Here is a 14,007-nt window from a genome sequence, read left to right on the forward strand (position 1 = left end):
TTTGCTGTTTTAGCTATTTTACTTGTAAAGGCAAGGCTAGACTTCATTTTTGAAACATTTTTTAACAGTTTTTTTTAAAGCTGGACTTTTGTTTGGTGTTAAGCAGCTTCCTGCAACTGGTTTAAAAGTGAATTTGTTAGTTTAGTTGTTTTCCCCTGCTGACTTAGTTTGAAGTGCGGTGACTGTCCCTCCTGCCGCCATCCTCGGTTTCTTCCACCCACCCAGTGCCTAAATACACCCTCTTGGGACAATCACAGAAGTCATCAGCAGCTGCTGCGCTCAATCCTCTGCCTGTTCTCCTCTATGTGCTTCTGCTCTCGGCCTGCTGGCTATCCACCCACTACCTCTTTAATTTTCTGGTCTTTTTCTTTTTATATTCATTTTCTCTGAGAGGAATAATCAGAACTCAAGCACAGTGACGAGCATTAATGTAAACACTGAGGTTCAGGAGTGCACAGAAACCTAGATTGCTCCAGTTTTAGTCGTGTTTGCGAGTTTCTGTGTGTTTTGTGTTAATGCACAGCAGCATTAAGGTTGCACTGGTGCCAGGGAGCAGTTTAAGATTAGATTTATTTATATTGTTGCACCAAAAACAGTTACATTAAAGCCATACAAAAATATTTATGAATTACCTACACATATTTTTGTATCACATTGCCCTTGTATAGTTTTGCTTTTATAAGCTTCTATTAAGATTATTCATTATAAGATTAGGCTGTACACATGCAAGTAGAGTTGTATATTGCTTTATAAAAGAAACTTTTGAGTGATTGTTTTGGTGCCGGGAAACATTTCATTTAGTTTCTGGACACAGATTTCCTCATGTTTCCTTTCAGTTTCTGCTTTGCATAGTGTTATTTTTCTTTTCCAGTCTGTAGTCATGGCCTCTCCTCCCAAACAAACACCATATTTGCCATTTTGACCAGTAAAGCACCCTTTACAGTAGGTAGACAGTAGATATCTACCTCTCTCTGTGTTCCTCCCCTCTCTCTCTTCTTTTCTGATGCCGGGCTTCAGTGGTGGGGGGGTTGGGGGAGGAGTAGGTGTCCCCGCTTCTGCTCCTTCCCGCCCATTTCGACCCAGCCGATATGTCCCGGTGTCTGCAGCCACCACCTTCCTTGTTGGATCCACCACCCTCTTCTTCTGCTTCACGTAAGTATCTCTTTCTCCCACATAATGCAAACATGGTGCAAAGGGCCTACATGTGTATATACACACAATGTGTGACTAATAATGTTTGTACATACTGGTGTTTGCTCAGAGCATGTGTAAATATCCTTATGCATTATGTTTTATCTAAAGACGTCTTGTTGTTTTTATTGTTTGTTATTTATTAAGAAAGTTTCCTGAGCAAACCTCTTTTCAGCAACACTTAAGTTCACACAGTTCCTCACAGTCACACCTGTGAGCTCCCCATACAATCACAGTCTTCTATTTCTGGCCTCTGAGCAGCTTCACTGGAGCTGTTTGGGGGTAAAATTGCCTTCCACAAAGGCTTATCAGCAGTTGTTGATGGAGCGTGGAGTGTTACTTGCTAATTTTTCCCCTCTGTTTCTTGCCAGCAAGTGCAGGCATTCGAGCCTGCGTGTGTTGCTGTTTCCATCTTGAATAGACCAAGAAAATATGTCAGACTTTAAAAGACTAGTAGTTATGGCAATAATCGGTCAAACTGTAAATGTGTTTCCATTATTTTTCGTACTGTCCAGGTGCCCGTGGTTGTCAGAGTATTTTTCCCCTGTCATTCCCATCTACGTTGCCGTGATTTTTCTTTTCACCCTTGCAAACTTCTGCATGGCCACTTTCATGGACCCTGGAGTCTTCCCCAGAGGTAAACACCAGAAAGTTAGTTATCACACACTAATGATGCATATGCAATGCTTTTTAGTGCATGATACAATAACCATGATCCACTTAAAATTGATTTAAATAATTTAGTGAATATAACACGATGCAGGGAGACCATATGATCAGATATTGTGATGTTAGTTCAGCCTCGGTGTGTGTGTCTCTTGTCTTTAGCGGAGGAGGATGAGGATAAAGAGGATGATTTCCGTGCTCCGCTCTATAAGACAGTGGAGATCAAAGGCATCCAGGTGCGCATGAAGTGGTGCTCAACCTGCCGCTTCTACCGCCCGCCACGCTGCTCTCACTGCTCAGTCTGCGACAACTGTGTGGAGGTACACACACACTCTCACTCACAAATGCACATAGTACAGTATCACATGCTTGCTGTATTGTGATTCCAAATTAGAAATACATTTATTTCACAGTATTACACAAATATAAATGAAAGTTGTGATGGTGTGTGATTATCAATGCTCATTTTTGAAAAAAAATTTTGATCAGCAAATATATATTATTAAGGTATATATTTGAAAATGAATGTATCCAAGTCTTTACAGCACTAAGTCTGAACATGCTAATTACATGAGTTTCCATTACATATACCTGTGGTGTGTGTGTATTGTGTCTTTTAGTTTTGATACCAAGCCCTAATTTCACAGTGAGCTTTTATAAACTCCTGCGTGACTTGACTGCTCAACCTAGATCTATTCTTAGTTTTCCATGTGTGAGTGTGGGAGGTACAAATTGATTTTGGTGTGTTGTAGTTTTTTTCTTGTCATCATTATTTTCCTCTCTGTCATATCTTATCATACTGGTGCTTGTTCTTTGTCCCTGTGCTCTCTTAGGATTTTGACCACCACTGTCCTTGGGTGAACAACTGCATTGGTCGGAGGAATTATCGCCATTTCTTCCTCTTCCTGCTATCACTTACCACCCACATCATGAACGTATTTGGCTTTGGCTTGGTTTATGTCCTGCACCACCGCCAGCAGCTGGACACGCCACATGCTGCTGTTACGTATCCTTCACTTGGCTCACTGCATACATAAAGCTGCAGAACAAATTATGGGACTTTCTTTTCACATTTTTTTGCCTTGTGATTTTTAGCCTTGTATTTATTTATTTTTTTCCTTTTTTCCCTGGATTTGTTGTAACCTTCTTGACCCTCTCCTCCCAGTATGGCTGTAATGTGTGTGGCTGGTCTGTTTTTTGTCCCAGTCGCTGGCCTGACTGGTTTCCACATAGTGTTGGTGGCCCGCGGTAGGACCACAAATGAACAGGTACATACAAGAGCTGGCTGTGTGCATCGCGTTGACAGACAGATTTTTCTTTTCTGTATTTTTACCATTGAAATTGGTGTCCATGTGAGCCGGAACATTTTTCTCTCCTCCTCTCTCTCACTGTAGGTGACAGGAAAGTTTCGGGGAGGCGTTAACCCTTTCACCAACGGCTGTTTTAGGAATATTTCACATGTGCTGTGCAGCTCCCAGGCCCCCAGGTCAGCCTTCCTTTCTCCTCAGCACTCATCTGTTTACTGCCCTCCTTTAACACTTTGCTCCACAATTATTCTTTTTCCACTGCCTCTTTCTTTCCACTGCTCTCTCTCCCCTTCCACCGTTCCACCCTCCTCTTTTATTGTTCTCACTTGTCTGTTTAGTTGATGGAATATATGAGTACAAGCCTTCAGTGTGACCGGCTTCTGGTGTTAGATTATGTTTGTCAATAGAGCAACATACTGCTAAGCCTGTTGTGTAATGCTTGTATCATTTTAATTAGGAGTGAAATGTATGTGTATGTCCTTCCCACAGATACATGGGCCGGTGGCGGAGCCCTCAGGCACTGGAAGTGCAGCCTCCATTTCTTAGACCGCCTCTCACTGAGGCCCAGCTAGAAGCCAAGGTCCTGGACAATGGCATCCAGAACGACCGACACAGTACCAGGGTGAGTGATACTGAATCCAACAAACAACAACAATAACAAGCAGTCTACATGTGGAAGTTTGGATGTAGGAACTCCGCAGACATTCTCATGCATTTTCATGTTATTTATTTATTATTTGTGTATACTGTATGACTGTATACATTGTTGCTGTGGGATGAAAATGTCATTTTTAGAAATACAGACAATTGTTGCCCATCTTTGTATGAATTTCTGTTTTTTGAATTGGTATCACGGGTCCTCTGGTGAACAAATGTAATGAAGAACAACAAGAGCTGTGTTTGCAAAATACTAAAAATTAAGCTAATTATTTTCTATTCATCTTTATTGTAAACTTTCTTTTTCATGGTAAGAAATAAGTACAATATTGTAAGTTGTAATTTCAAAAAACGTTATTGCACACCATAAACTCTTAGTGTCGGGTATGTAGGATCAAAAACGTGACTTGAAAAGAATCGAAGAACCACACAGTCCATCACTTGAACTCACTTCATAAACACAACATTTCAGTCCTCAGACTTTCATCAGGTAAAATTCATACAAACAAAGCCAAAAATAAGCAAATAAAGTGAGTTCTTTGTTTTTTTTTTTTTTCATGTTTAAATACTGAAAGGTGAGGAGCAACACAGAAAATGCGACCAACTGTGAACAGGCAGCTGATGTAGTCTATATTGGTGCTGCTGCCATGGATACTGGCATTGGTTGTAATTCTGCAAACTATACAGTTAATATAGATGAAATAACACATTCTGAACTCTGCTGTTCTGCTCCTCCTCTCCATATTTGAAAAACATTGTCTTATGTCGCTACGTATTCAGCTATTTATCTTTCAGAAAAGCACACAAAGTCAGTTAACAGTTAAATCCTGCTGTCGTGTCTGAAGATTTAAATAATGTTCTTTGGAGATGTATGAAAGTGTGCCTGAGCAGGAGGAAACGTGGAGGGTGCTTCTGCCTGTGCAATCTGCACGTGACACAGCGTTTTTTAATTTATTTATCTGTTTTCTTTCACAACAAGGAACATTTAGTTTGACAAGGAACATTTAGTTCCTTGTCGTGCACTACACTTTTTGCCTGTGCTGTCAAGAAGCCAGCTTGAAGCATATTTGATAAACCTACTGGTCAGGTTGTGAGTCTTATATTAACGTGTCAGGTTGGGTCTGGAATTGATCTAGAGATAATTTCAGGTAACAGGTCGTTTCTGATGCTGAGCTTTGCAGATGTGTGGCGGTTTGCAAAACTGGGAACGTGCAAGACTCAGAACACAGTCTAATAATACTGTATATCTGCTTATATGACTTCTCTGTGTGTCTTTTCCAGTCCAAGAGCAGTCTAGATCAGATGGAGAGCCAGTCAGCTGATGCAGAGCCTCCACCTCCTCCAAAGCCAGAGCTTCGCTACCCAGGCCTGCCCCGTGCTGACACGGAGGGTGAGACGCACACACACAAAAATACATAAGTGAACCTAGGTAGTTACAGGTATGTCACCTGACATCTGAGTGCAGCCCAGGTACTTCAAGTGTTTTACCTCTTGTGCAAACAAACAGCTGAATGTTTGTTTTCTGATGTCACTTCTGGTTTCTTGCCACTCAGAGAGCAGCTTGTTGACTGAAGCTCCAACTACGCCATCAATGTACAAGTACCGACCAGCCTACAACAGCCCAGGAAGGAACCACACTGCCCTCACACACCCCAACAAGGTACATGTCAATTTACACATGCACATATCTCAAGGTGTTGGGTATAAACTATTCACATAACATGATGTAGCTACTGAATATTAAGAGTATTAAAGGAAGTTAACCACATGTCTTCAATATATTTTTTTTAAATACACGTGACCTTGTTGATTATTACACAGTAAGCTTGTTTTAGCATAACACAATGGGATGTGTTAACCTTATTGCACAAAAAGAAGTGAAGAGAACAAACAATATCCCATAGATTACTGTAACAGCTGATATGCCCCGTCCCTTCTAATTTCCTTTGTGGTTAATACCATGCCCCTCTTTTTTGTTTTTACTTTAAATTGATCATTCAGTGGCCATCGGTCGATCAGTAAGTCTCAGCTAGTGTCATCTGTGTGTGTGTGTGTGTCTATCCCTTTGGCTGTCTCTGTGTGGATCTATCCTTTTCCCCTGAAACTGCATTGACTGGAATGTGTAGTTCATGTACTGTACTGTATGTATTTGTATTTCCATTTATGTGTTGATACACACAGTCTTTGACATGCAGTGTCAGTGCTTGTTCAAGCCAGTCAATGTTTCCAGTCCAGTAGTGTGATGATGGTGTAGAGCACCGGTCAAGCATCCAATTTCTCCCCATCACTCTTTTTATTTTTCTGTTAGAATCTGTAGAAAAACTTTGTGCTATGTTATCTATTCCTGAGGTAGCATGGTGATTTTCATTTTTCTCTCCCCCTTCATCTTCATCACACTGGTCCTCCCCCCTCTCTACCTTTGGTCTGTTTCTCCTCCTCTCTCCTCTCCTCTTCTCAGATGATCCGCGGGGAGAGTCTTGACTCTCCATCTCCCTCCATCCTCCAGTCCAGCCGCCAGCCGAGCTACCGCTCGGAGCCAAGCAGCCTGGACGGGGCCACAGTGGTGGGGGGAGGTGTAGGGGCGCGCAGAGGGGGAGGGGAGAGGGGTGAGGGCCCCGGAGGCCCTGGCGGGACTGCTGGGGTGATGTCAGGGGGCATGTCGGGTTACTCCCTGACTGGGCGCTCCTACACCTCCTACCCATCCTCTCTGGTTCTATCCACTGGCGGCTCCCGCTCCTCCAGCATGCGCTCAGCGCACACGGCACATAACCCGCTGGCCACGCTCCACTCGGAAGGCACCACAGACACCAGCTACAAAAGCCTGGCCAATCAGACACCTCGGAATGGCAGCCTGTCCTATGACAGCCTGCTGACACCATCCGAGAGCCCAGAGTTTGAGTCAGCTGCCCACGAGCTGTCGCCACAGAAACCTCATGCTCTGTTTCCGTCAGCAATTATAACGGGCCAGCCTGAGGTGGTGTCACCCAGTACCCGGCTGCAGGGCTACACGTCGCCCTTCCTCTCAGCTCAGATTGCCCAGCAGAGGGAGGGGCAGCTGTTCCAGGGCTCTGCCACTTTCTCCTCCCCCCACAGGGCCTACCTGCGTGCCGTCAGCCCGCCCCCTCCCTCCTCTTCTGGGCCTCCTGAGATCCAGCACCTGCTCCAGCATAACCAGGACTCTTCCCGAGCCTCTCGTAACCCTTCCTCATCCTCGTCCCCTGGGGCTCGCTCACTAGAGCCCCCCGTCTCCCCGCCACCTCGTGGCCTCTCCCTCGGCAAGTCCCAGTCTTACACTGGGGAGGCAGGGCCTCAGCACAAGCCTCGGCCTGCAGGAGGAGGCACTGTGCTGGGAGGGGGAGGAGCCGGAGGAGGGCAACAGGCTCCACAGTGAGTAGTGATCCGTCGCCAGATCCGTCAGCCTGCTACTCTTCCGCCTCCTTCTCCTTTTTCTCCTAATCCTCTTCTTCTTCCTCCCTGGTTTGTGTCAGCCCTGCTCTTCCTCCCTGATCTGTGTGAGTCTTCCTTTTCCTTTTCCACGGTTTACAGTCAGTCTTTTGCTTGCTTAGTGTTTAACAGTTGGATGTGTGTATGGAAGTTGTTTTGGCTCAGATGTGTGAATGTGTGCATTAGTGTTAACAGCATGCCAGTAAGTGTTTAGCTCTGTGAAAGCATGCTTAACCATGCTGCTATTTACTTCTGTCCTGGAGCCTTTTCTGTCATTTTCTTACTCACTATAGTTACCAAATGCCTTTTGCTGCTGTTTGTGCTTGTTTGTTGTTATTTTTGAAGTAGAACCACTCACCTCCACATCCATATATCCTTTGTCTGCCCCCACCCCTATGTCCTCCCCTTCCCCTTCTTGATGGCTGTCCAATCAGATCCACCTCTCGCCCAGTCTTGGCCAATCACACCACATCCAAACCAGGCGGCGGGGTGAAGAAGGTGACAGGCGTTGGAGGGACCACTTACGAGATATCGGTTTGAGTGACAGACATCCTTCATGGTCTATCACAAGGAGTCACTGGACTACTTCCACTTGTCTCTTACCTGAGCTGGATATTATTCACGTCTGCAGGCCCTTGAAAAATGACTGTTCTCCGCAGCAACGGACTGAAGGAGCAGGCCTGTCTGGTACTCACTTTGTTATCTTTGTAACGCCACTGGCCACTCTTCTCTGCTAGCCTTTCAGATTTGAACAAAGAGTAGAAGGGGACACTGGTTCATTTTTCACAGGATCAATTCGTCACATTTTAGCCACTTTGTGAGCCATAGACTGATGTGACTGTATGATCACGGCTGGGTACAGATATGTCTATAGAACACGCATAGCTATTCAATGATTTGCTGTTTTCCTTTGGTACATTAGCACACAGAGTATTGACCACAGTGTCTGACATTAAAGGAAAGGATGGCCTTTATCCAGTGGATGTAGAGTTTTAAGAGGGAGGATTTAGGACTGTTGACCAATAGAAACATCTTCTTGTCCTCTGTCTGAACGGACCACACAACTTGTTTATCAATAAGAGTCATGGACAGAGTCCAACCTATTAACACAGTATCATTTTAGTTTTATAAATCTTTTTTTAAAATATTGTTTTATATAAATGTATAAAATCTTACAGATTATTATTGGGTCAAATCGTCAGGTATTGAAGATGACTATTGATAAGGGTGGCAGATGTACTGTGTGTAATTATTCATGAAAGCGATTTCAAATCAGTTGCCTGTTTATATTTAATGGCTGCATCAGCCACTCATGAGCTCTTGCTGGAATCGACATCGTCCAAAGAGAATGATGATCCTTTGGTGGACAGCTGAAGTGGCAAATAATTGAGCTTAATTTTTTATTTTTTTGGAAAGCCACAAAGAAATTCTGAATCACGTTTGCAGCACAAGCATCTTTGTGGAATGTACGCTTGTAATGTTTATGCTAGAGACATTATGCAAAATCTGTTTGTAGCTTTAAGATCATTGTATGTCCTTTTGGTGGTTATTTTTTCTTCTTCTTTTCTGTAATGTTTTGTCTGTCAGTCAACCAAGACGCGAGCAGAACCATGTACCTTTAACAGATGGCCAGCCAAATAGGGGCAGCGAGGGAAGGGCTTATTTATTTCACCAGACAAGACAACCATGTAGTTTTGGACACAATTTCAAACCAGTCTCTACCACTTTGTTCTCCGTTTTTTGAGAAAAGAAGAGGAAGTATGAAATTTTTTTATGAAAAAATGGAATTGTAAATGCAATATGCCACTGAATAGATTTTTAAGGAGGGACTGGTTTGTAATTGTAGACTGTGTTGATTGTTTTTCTTTTGCCTTGAGACCATTCATAGTGAAGCAAGCGCATTTTTATTTTTTTCTATTGGTTTTTATTTTTTACACTTTTCTGAGAAAAAACTGTAAGGCAGATTAGATTTTTTGATTAACTTGCTTTAAAAAAAAAAAAAAAAACTTCTGTAAAAAGTACAGTTAATTTTTTTTTTTAATCCACAGCCATGTTGAAAAAGGAATAATTAGAGGAAGGGAGGTATGTACGTGAGTTTGTGTCTTTCAGGATTGGGCATTACAGTAGAGGTTGTATTTATTTTATTCTTTTTTCTATCAAGGCCCACAGTCGTGTTAGCAGTAGAATGTCGAAGCTGGCTGAATGTAGCACGTCTTTGGGGGTAAAAGTACACGCTTGAAGCACACAAGTTATCATCGTTCAACCCAAACGACTGTGTTACAAGTTTTAAACCCTCCCAGGCTATGTGTTCGGTGTGCATGTGGATTTTTGTTTGTCGTGCTGAATGCTTCACTGGCGTGCATACTTGTGAGAATTTTGTCAAACACCCACCCTATTCATGTGTGGGTGGTAACAAGAAAAGAAGCATCATTAATGGCACAAGCAGCTGTCGTACAGAGATAAAGAGAACCTGTGTTACTTTTCTTTCTGCTCTGGCCAAGGATGGTGGCCACTGAACAATTTGAAAACTGTGTGAGTATAGTAGGTAATCTTCTATGTGAGATAAAATATTGCTATTGTGGGCTGTGATGAATGGAACGAGTTTCACAAATATCTGTAACGAGACATTAAAGACATTTCCAAAATGGCCTTACAAAGAATTTTTAAAAAGATGTCTTCTCAGAATAAAAAGGTCAAACTGATGAAAAACTGGATGCGTAATGAATCTTAACTGTGTACACTTTTTTTTTAATTTGTTTCACTTCTCTTTGGCTTTGAAATATGAGACATCAGTAAACACACTAGGTGCAAAATACAGGCAGCAGAAGTTTATACGCAGCGATGAGATGTTGCTGAAAGTAGCAAAAAAAACAAAAAAACAATCATTACAAAAAAAAGGCATTTGTTCTCAAATAACTTAAGGTCTGTAATAAAATGTCCCCAAACCACAGTAAAGACAGTGTAGACATGATGTCTAGTAGTGGTTAAACCTATTTTCCGCTCTCCATTCTTTAATATTCTGCACTTTCGCAATAATGTAAGGCATAGCAATGTTGGAGAAAAAGGAAAGACTTCATGCAGCCCCTCCCTGAATCATCCTCTTCACTGGTCCTTCTTGCTCTCTATGGGCTCGTCTGGGTTGTCGGTTCCAGGATGGAGCTCGTCGTTGCCCTCCTCTGGCTGAGGGCCGTTCAGCTCCTCTTCTTTCAAACCACGACCTTTGTTCAACTTCTTAGATTTTTGGAAGAGCTCATTGAGGTTAAACTCTCGGATAATGTTCTCCTAGGAAGGAAGTAAGCTTCATATTAGCATCTATGTGTGAATCTGAGGCTGCTGCGAGTGACGCCTCCTCAGTACATACTCCATGTGTTTGTTACAGACTGGACTTACCTCATTGAAGGTCCAAGATACAGCCCTCCCTTTATTGTCCACCATTGGACGTCTCATAATTTCCCGCCCTCCCTGGAAAAGCACTAGCGAGGGCAGCTGCTTCGCCAGAGGAGAAGTACTAACCTTGTACCTGTTCAGAGAGAATTCATGGAACAGTCATTATCTGTGAACGGGCATTAAAACTGCTGCTGCATCACTAAAGAGTGAAAATGACTGACTTCTCTGAAACCTCTCCATAGCGTCCGATGTCCACCTTCCCAAACCGGAGTCCAGCACAGTTGTACCTTAAGTACATAGATGAAGTGACATTTAGGCTTCAAAGTAAGCCAAAACATTTAAGGAGTTGACTTAGATTCTTCTGCAGAATTGCAGAACAATTAATTCCAACACTGTGATTGTGGTTACTGAAGGAAACATTCAATACATCTTAAAAATAATTTATTTTAATTAAAAAGCCTAAACTTAAAAAAATGTATAATCTATACAGAAATACAGCATATAATATGGAAGTGAGTTATTGAGCTAATTCTTCCATTGAATACATGACACCAGTGTCTGCAGCTGGTATTAAGTAAATTCATATCCAAGACATCAAAGACCAGGATTTTACAGTGAATGAAGAACAGCTAGGAGCTAAAATAAAATAGTATTAAAATATACATAATGCTCCGTAAATTCAAGAAATATTTGGGTCTTAAATGTTTATTAATCATATGGTTCATCTTCTTTGTACTTCCTGCAGAATAAATAGACATCACGGTTGCTTATGTAAGTAAAGGTGTGATTGGTGATTTGTTGACCCAACATATATCACAACTCTATCTGTTTTAATGATAATGACTAATTAACTTGAGGGAGGGCCTGGGGAGACCCTGACTGAGACCCTCTAGGCCTCAGTATCTCGATCACTGAAGACCTGTGTTCACTCATCTCTTACTTGAGAGAAAGGTCGGCAAAGACGGGAGCGAACGACTGGCAGTCGGAGGACCAGTTGGCGTAGAATTCAACAATCCAGGTGACACGACTGTCACTCTGCAGCTCCTCCTAAGGACTCAACACACAACATTATTATTAAGACTAGGGCATCATCAATTTATAATGTCCAATTAACATATTGTAATATTGATTGCTATTATACTATACTATTACTTTGAATTATGCAATTGATTGGAACTAAAAGAAAACAATCTAAGGCACTCATCTTTGTGTTCTTATTATATTGCATATTAATACTTTAATACTCCTTCACATATCAGAGAACTATACATCCTAAAGGAATTTACAAGCATTTAAACAACTGCAACTCAGCAGAGTCCGTAGTGTAACACTCACATCTATGGTCTTGTCACTGAAGTACTTGATGTACTCGGGGCCCATGTAGAGAGGTGGCTTACAGGTCATGACGAATGCTGGAGAAAAAGCATATATAAGTTTACATTGCAGAGGTTCCCAATGTATGAAAACAATGGTTAGATGTGCGAGTGACATTTTCTGAAGCTTTGAAAATCTCAGCTTTGGTTAATAAATAGCCACTAAAACCATAAAAGCATTACTTGAAGTGAAGACGTGTTATTTATTTTGGCACGGGTAGTTGTGTGAGCATCCACAATACCTCAGTGGAATAGGCGATCGATACAAAAACCCAAGAGGAAGACCAGCATTGAGTCGAAACAACGGTAATAAAACAGGCAATTGTTGATTGCAGGCACCTTTGATTTGTATTTCAAATTAATCAATTTCCCCCAATCTTGGCTTATTTTATGAATATCTATAACCAATAATTCCATAGAAACTGTAGGCGAATATATAGATCCAAGTTAATATTTGGCTTTAATAAGATAATATGTGACATCTGAGGGTTTCCTGCAGTGTTTTATTGTGAAATTGTGACATAAAGACCACCTCTGCCAACATTATTAAAATGAATACACTTTAAATAAAACATTAACATTCAGGGGAAAGGAGCTATTTCACAAATGTCACATATTTAATGAGTTTGCCAACTGTTTAGGCCGTCATCTACTACCAAAAGTGACTACAAGACCAAAGGATCCACCTCTGCTAAACAATTTCCTGAGAGATACCCTGCATCTGTAGCTGTGACACATTTAAATGGCACCATTTTGAGGTGGAGGTGATGGGCTGGTACCCTGCTGCTTGTTAGGAACGCTAGTGTAATGTTTTCTTCTCATATCTCAAATGTAGTCGTGAGTGGGGAAGTATTTATAACAAGGGTTAAAAGGCCACTGACCGACACACAAAGCGAGGTAAAGGATGCCGAGCCGAATGTCCAGCCTGAAGAAGAGGATGACGTTGGCCACTTTACTGAACAGGAACAAGTTGCCTATGTGCTGCTCCAGTGTGACTGAGAAAGAGAGGAGCACAATGAATGCTGCAGAGGAAAAACCTTCACGCTGTTGATTCAAGGTCAGAGGAAAGCAGGATTACACTGTAATGTTTACACAACAAAACAAAGTTTTCAGTTCAGCACTTCCTGGATGTGGCTTGGTGCAGCGCTTCTCATCTGGTTTCAGGTCAAGGATTTAAAACAGTTACACATTAGGTCACAAATACCAGTTTGGTTGAAGTTTAACAGCCACTCATTATACGACACAAATACCTAATGTCCTTGTTGTTAGATATGATGTCGAACACAGTCATATTGCTGGTTAAAGATGAGGTTTAATAAGGAAACCTTGGTGGTTCCCTGAGCATCACTGGCTTGGTGAATAGGCCACTTTTGATGATGTGACAGTTTACAGTATAACCAAACACTTACTATGTTGTGACATCAGTTGGTTTACACATAGACAAATGTGTGTGTGTGTGTGTGTGTGTGTGTGTGTGTGTGTGTGTGTGTGTGTGTGGAGGGGGTAGGGATTACTTACTCGCTCTCCTGTTCTTCATCATCACTATTGCACTGAGAAACATAAGTATTTCCATTTCTCTCTGTGAAACAAAAAGACAAAACATGGGACAACTTTGTGAGAAGGGTAAATTCGCTAACTCATGATACAGCGGCTAATTTAGCCCCACCATATTTAGCAGCAGAACAGGCAGCACTACAGCGCAACCCTATCCCCACCATGCTCACCCAGTCCAAGTCGCAGGAGTTGCCGTCCTCCCGCTGGGTAGCCAGGTGCTCGCACAGACCGGGAGCCTTTCGGACCAACAGGAAGGCGACGGTCATGAAGAGCGAGGTGATATAATACGGCTTCAGCAGCCATTTGTAAATCTGAGGTAAGTGGTACAAGAAAGTACAGAGTCCTGTGATTAGACCCATGCTGGCAGGCGCGACAGTCAACCTCAAGGAGTATGAGGAGGAATGACAGCTGAAGTAACTGACTGGTGG

General features: G+C 42.3%; 2 protein-coding genes across 2 annotated transcripts; one reads left to right on the forward strand and one right to left on the reverse strand.

Annotated features, from left to right (window-relative positions):
- Window positions 1-748: 748 nt before the first annotated feature.
- Window positions 749-9,969, forward strand: zdhhc5b (zinc finger DHHC-type palmitoyltransferase 5b). The gene is made up of 11 exons (XM_070913474.1): window positions 749-1,152; window positions 1,707-1,828; window positions 2,020-2,177; window positions 2,691-2,863; window positions 3,023-3,125; window positions 3,252-3,343; window positions 3,654-3,786; window positions 5,103-5,211; window positions 5,375-5,481; window positions 6,280-7,208; window positions 7,700-9,969. The coding sequence occupies exons 1-11, from the start codon at window positions 1,004-1,006 to the stop codon at window positions 7,803-7,805; spliced, it is 2,181 nt and encodes a 726-aa protein (XP_070769575.1). The 5' UTR covers window positions 749-1,003; the 3' UTR covers window positions 7,806-9,969.
- A 64-nt stretch (window positions 9,970-10,033) lies between these two features.
- Window positions 10,034-13,938, reverse strand: LOC139291367 (thioredoxin-related transmembrane protein 2-B-like). Its single transcript, XM_070913382.1, has 8 exons — window positions 13,750-13,938; window positions 13,544-13,604; window positions 12,907-13,020; window positions 11,988-12,064; window positions 11,593-11,699; window positions 10,874-10,939; window positions 10,656-10,785; window positions 10,034-10,547 (listed from the first exon to the last, which is right to left on the reverse strand). The coding sequence occupies exons 1-8, from the start codon at window positions 13,936-13,938 to the stop codon at window positions 10,368-10,370; spliced, it is 924 nt and encodes a 307-aa protein (XP_070769483.1). The 3' UTR covers window positions 10,034-10,367.
- Between the last annotated feature and the right edge of the window lie 69 nt (window positions 13,939-14,007).

Source organism: Enoplosus armatus, chromosome 10, assembly GCF_043641665.1.
Source record: "Enoplosus armatus isolate fEnoArm2 chromosome 10, fEnoArm2.hap1, whole genome shotgun sequence".
NCBI classification, from domain to species: domain Eukaryota; kingdom Metazoa; phylum Chordata; class Actinopteri; order Centrarchiformes; family Enoplosidae; genus Enoplosus; species Enoplosus armatus.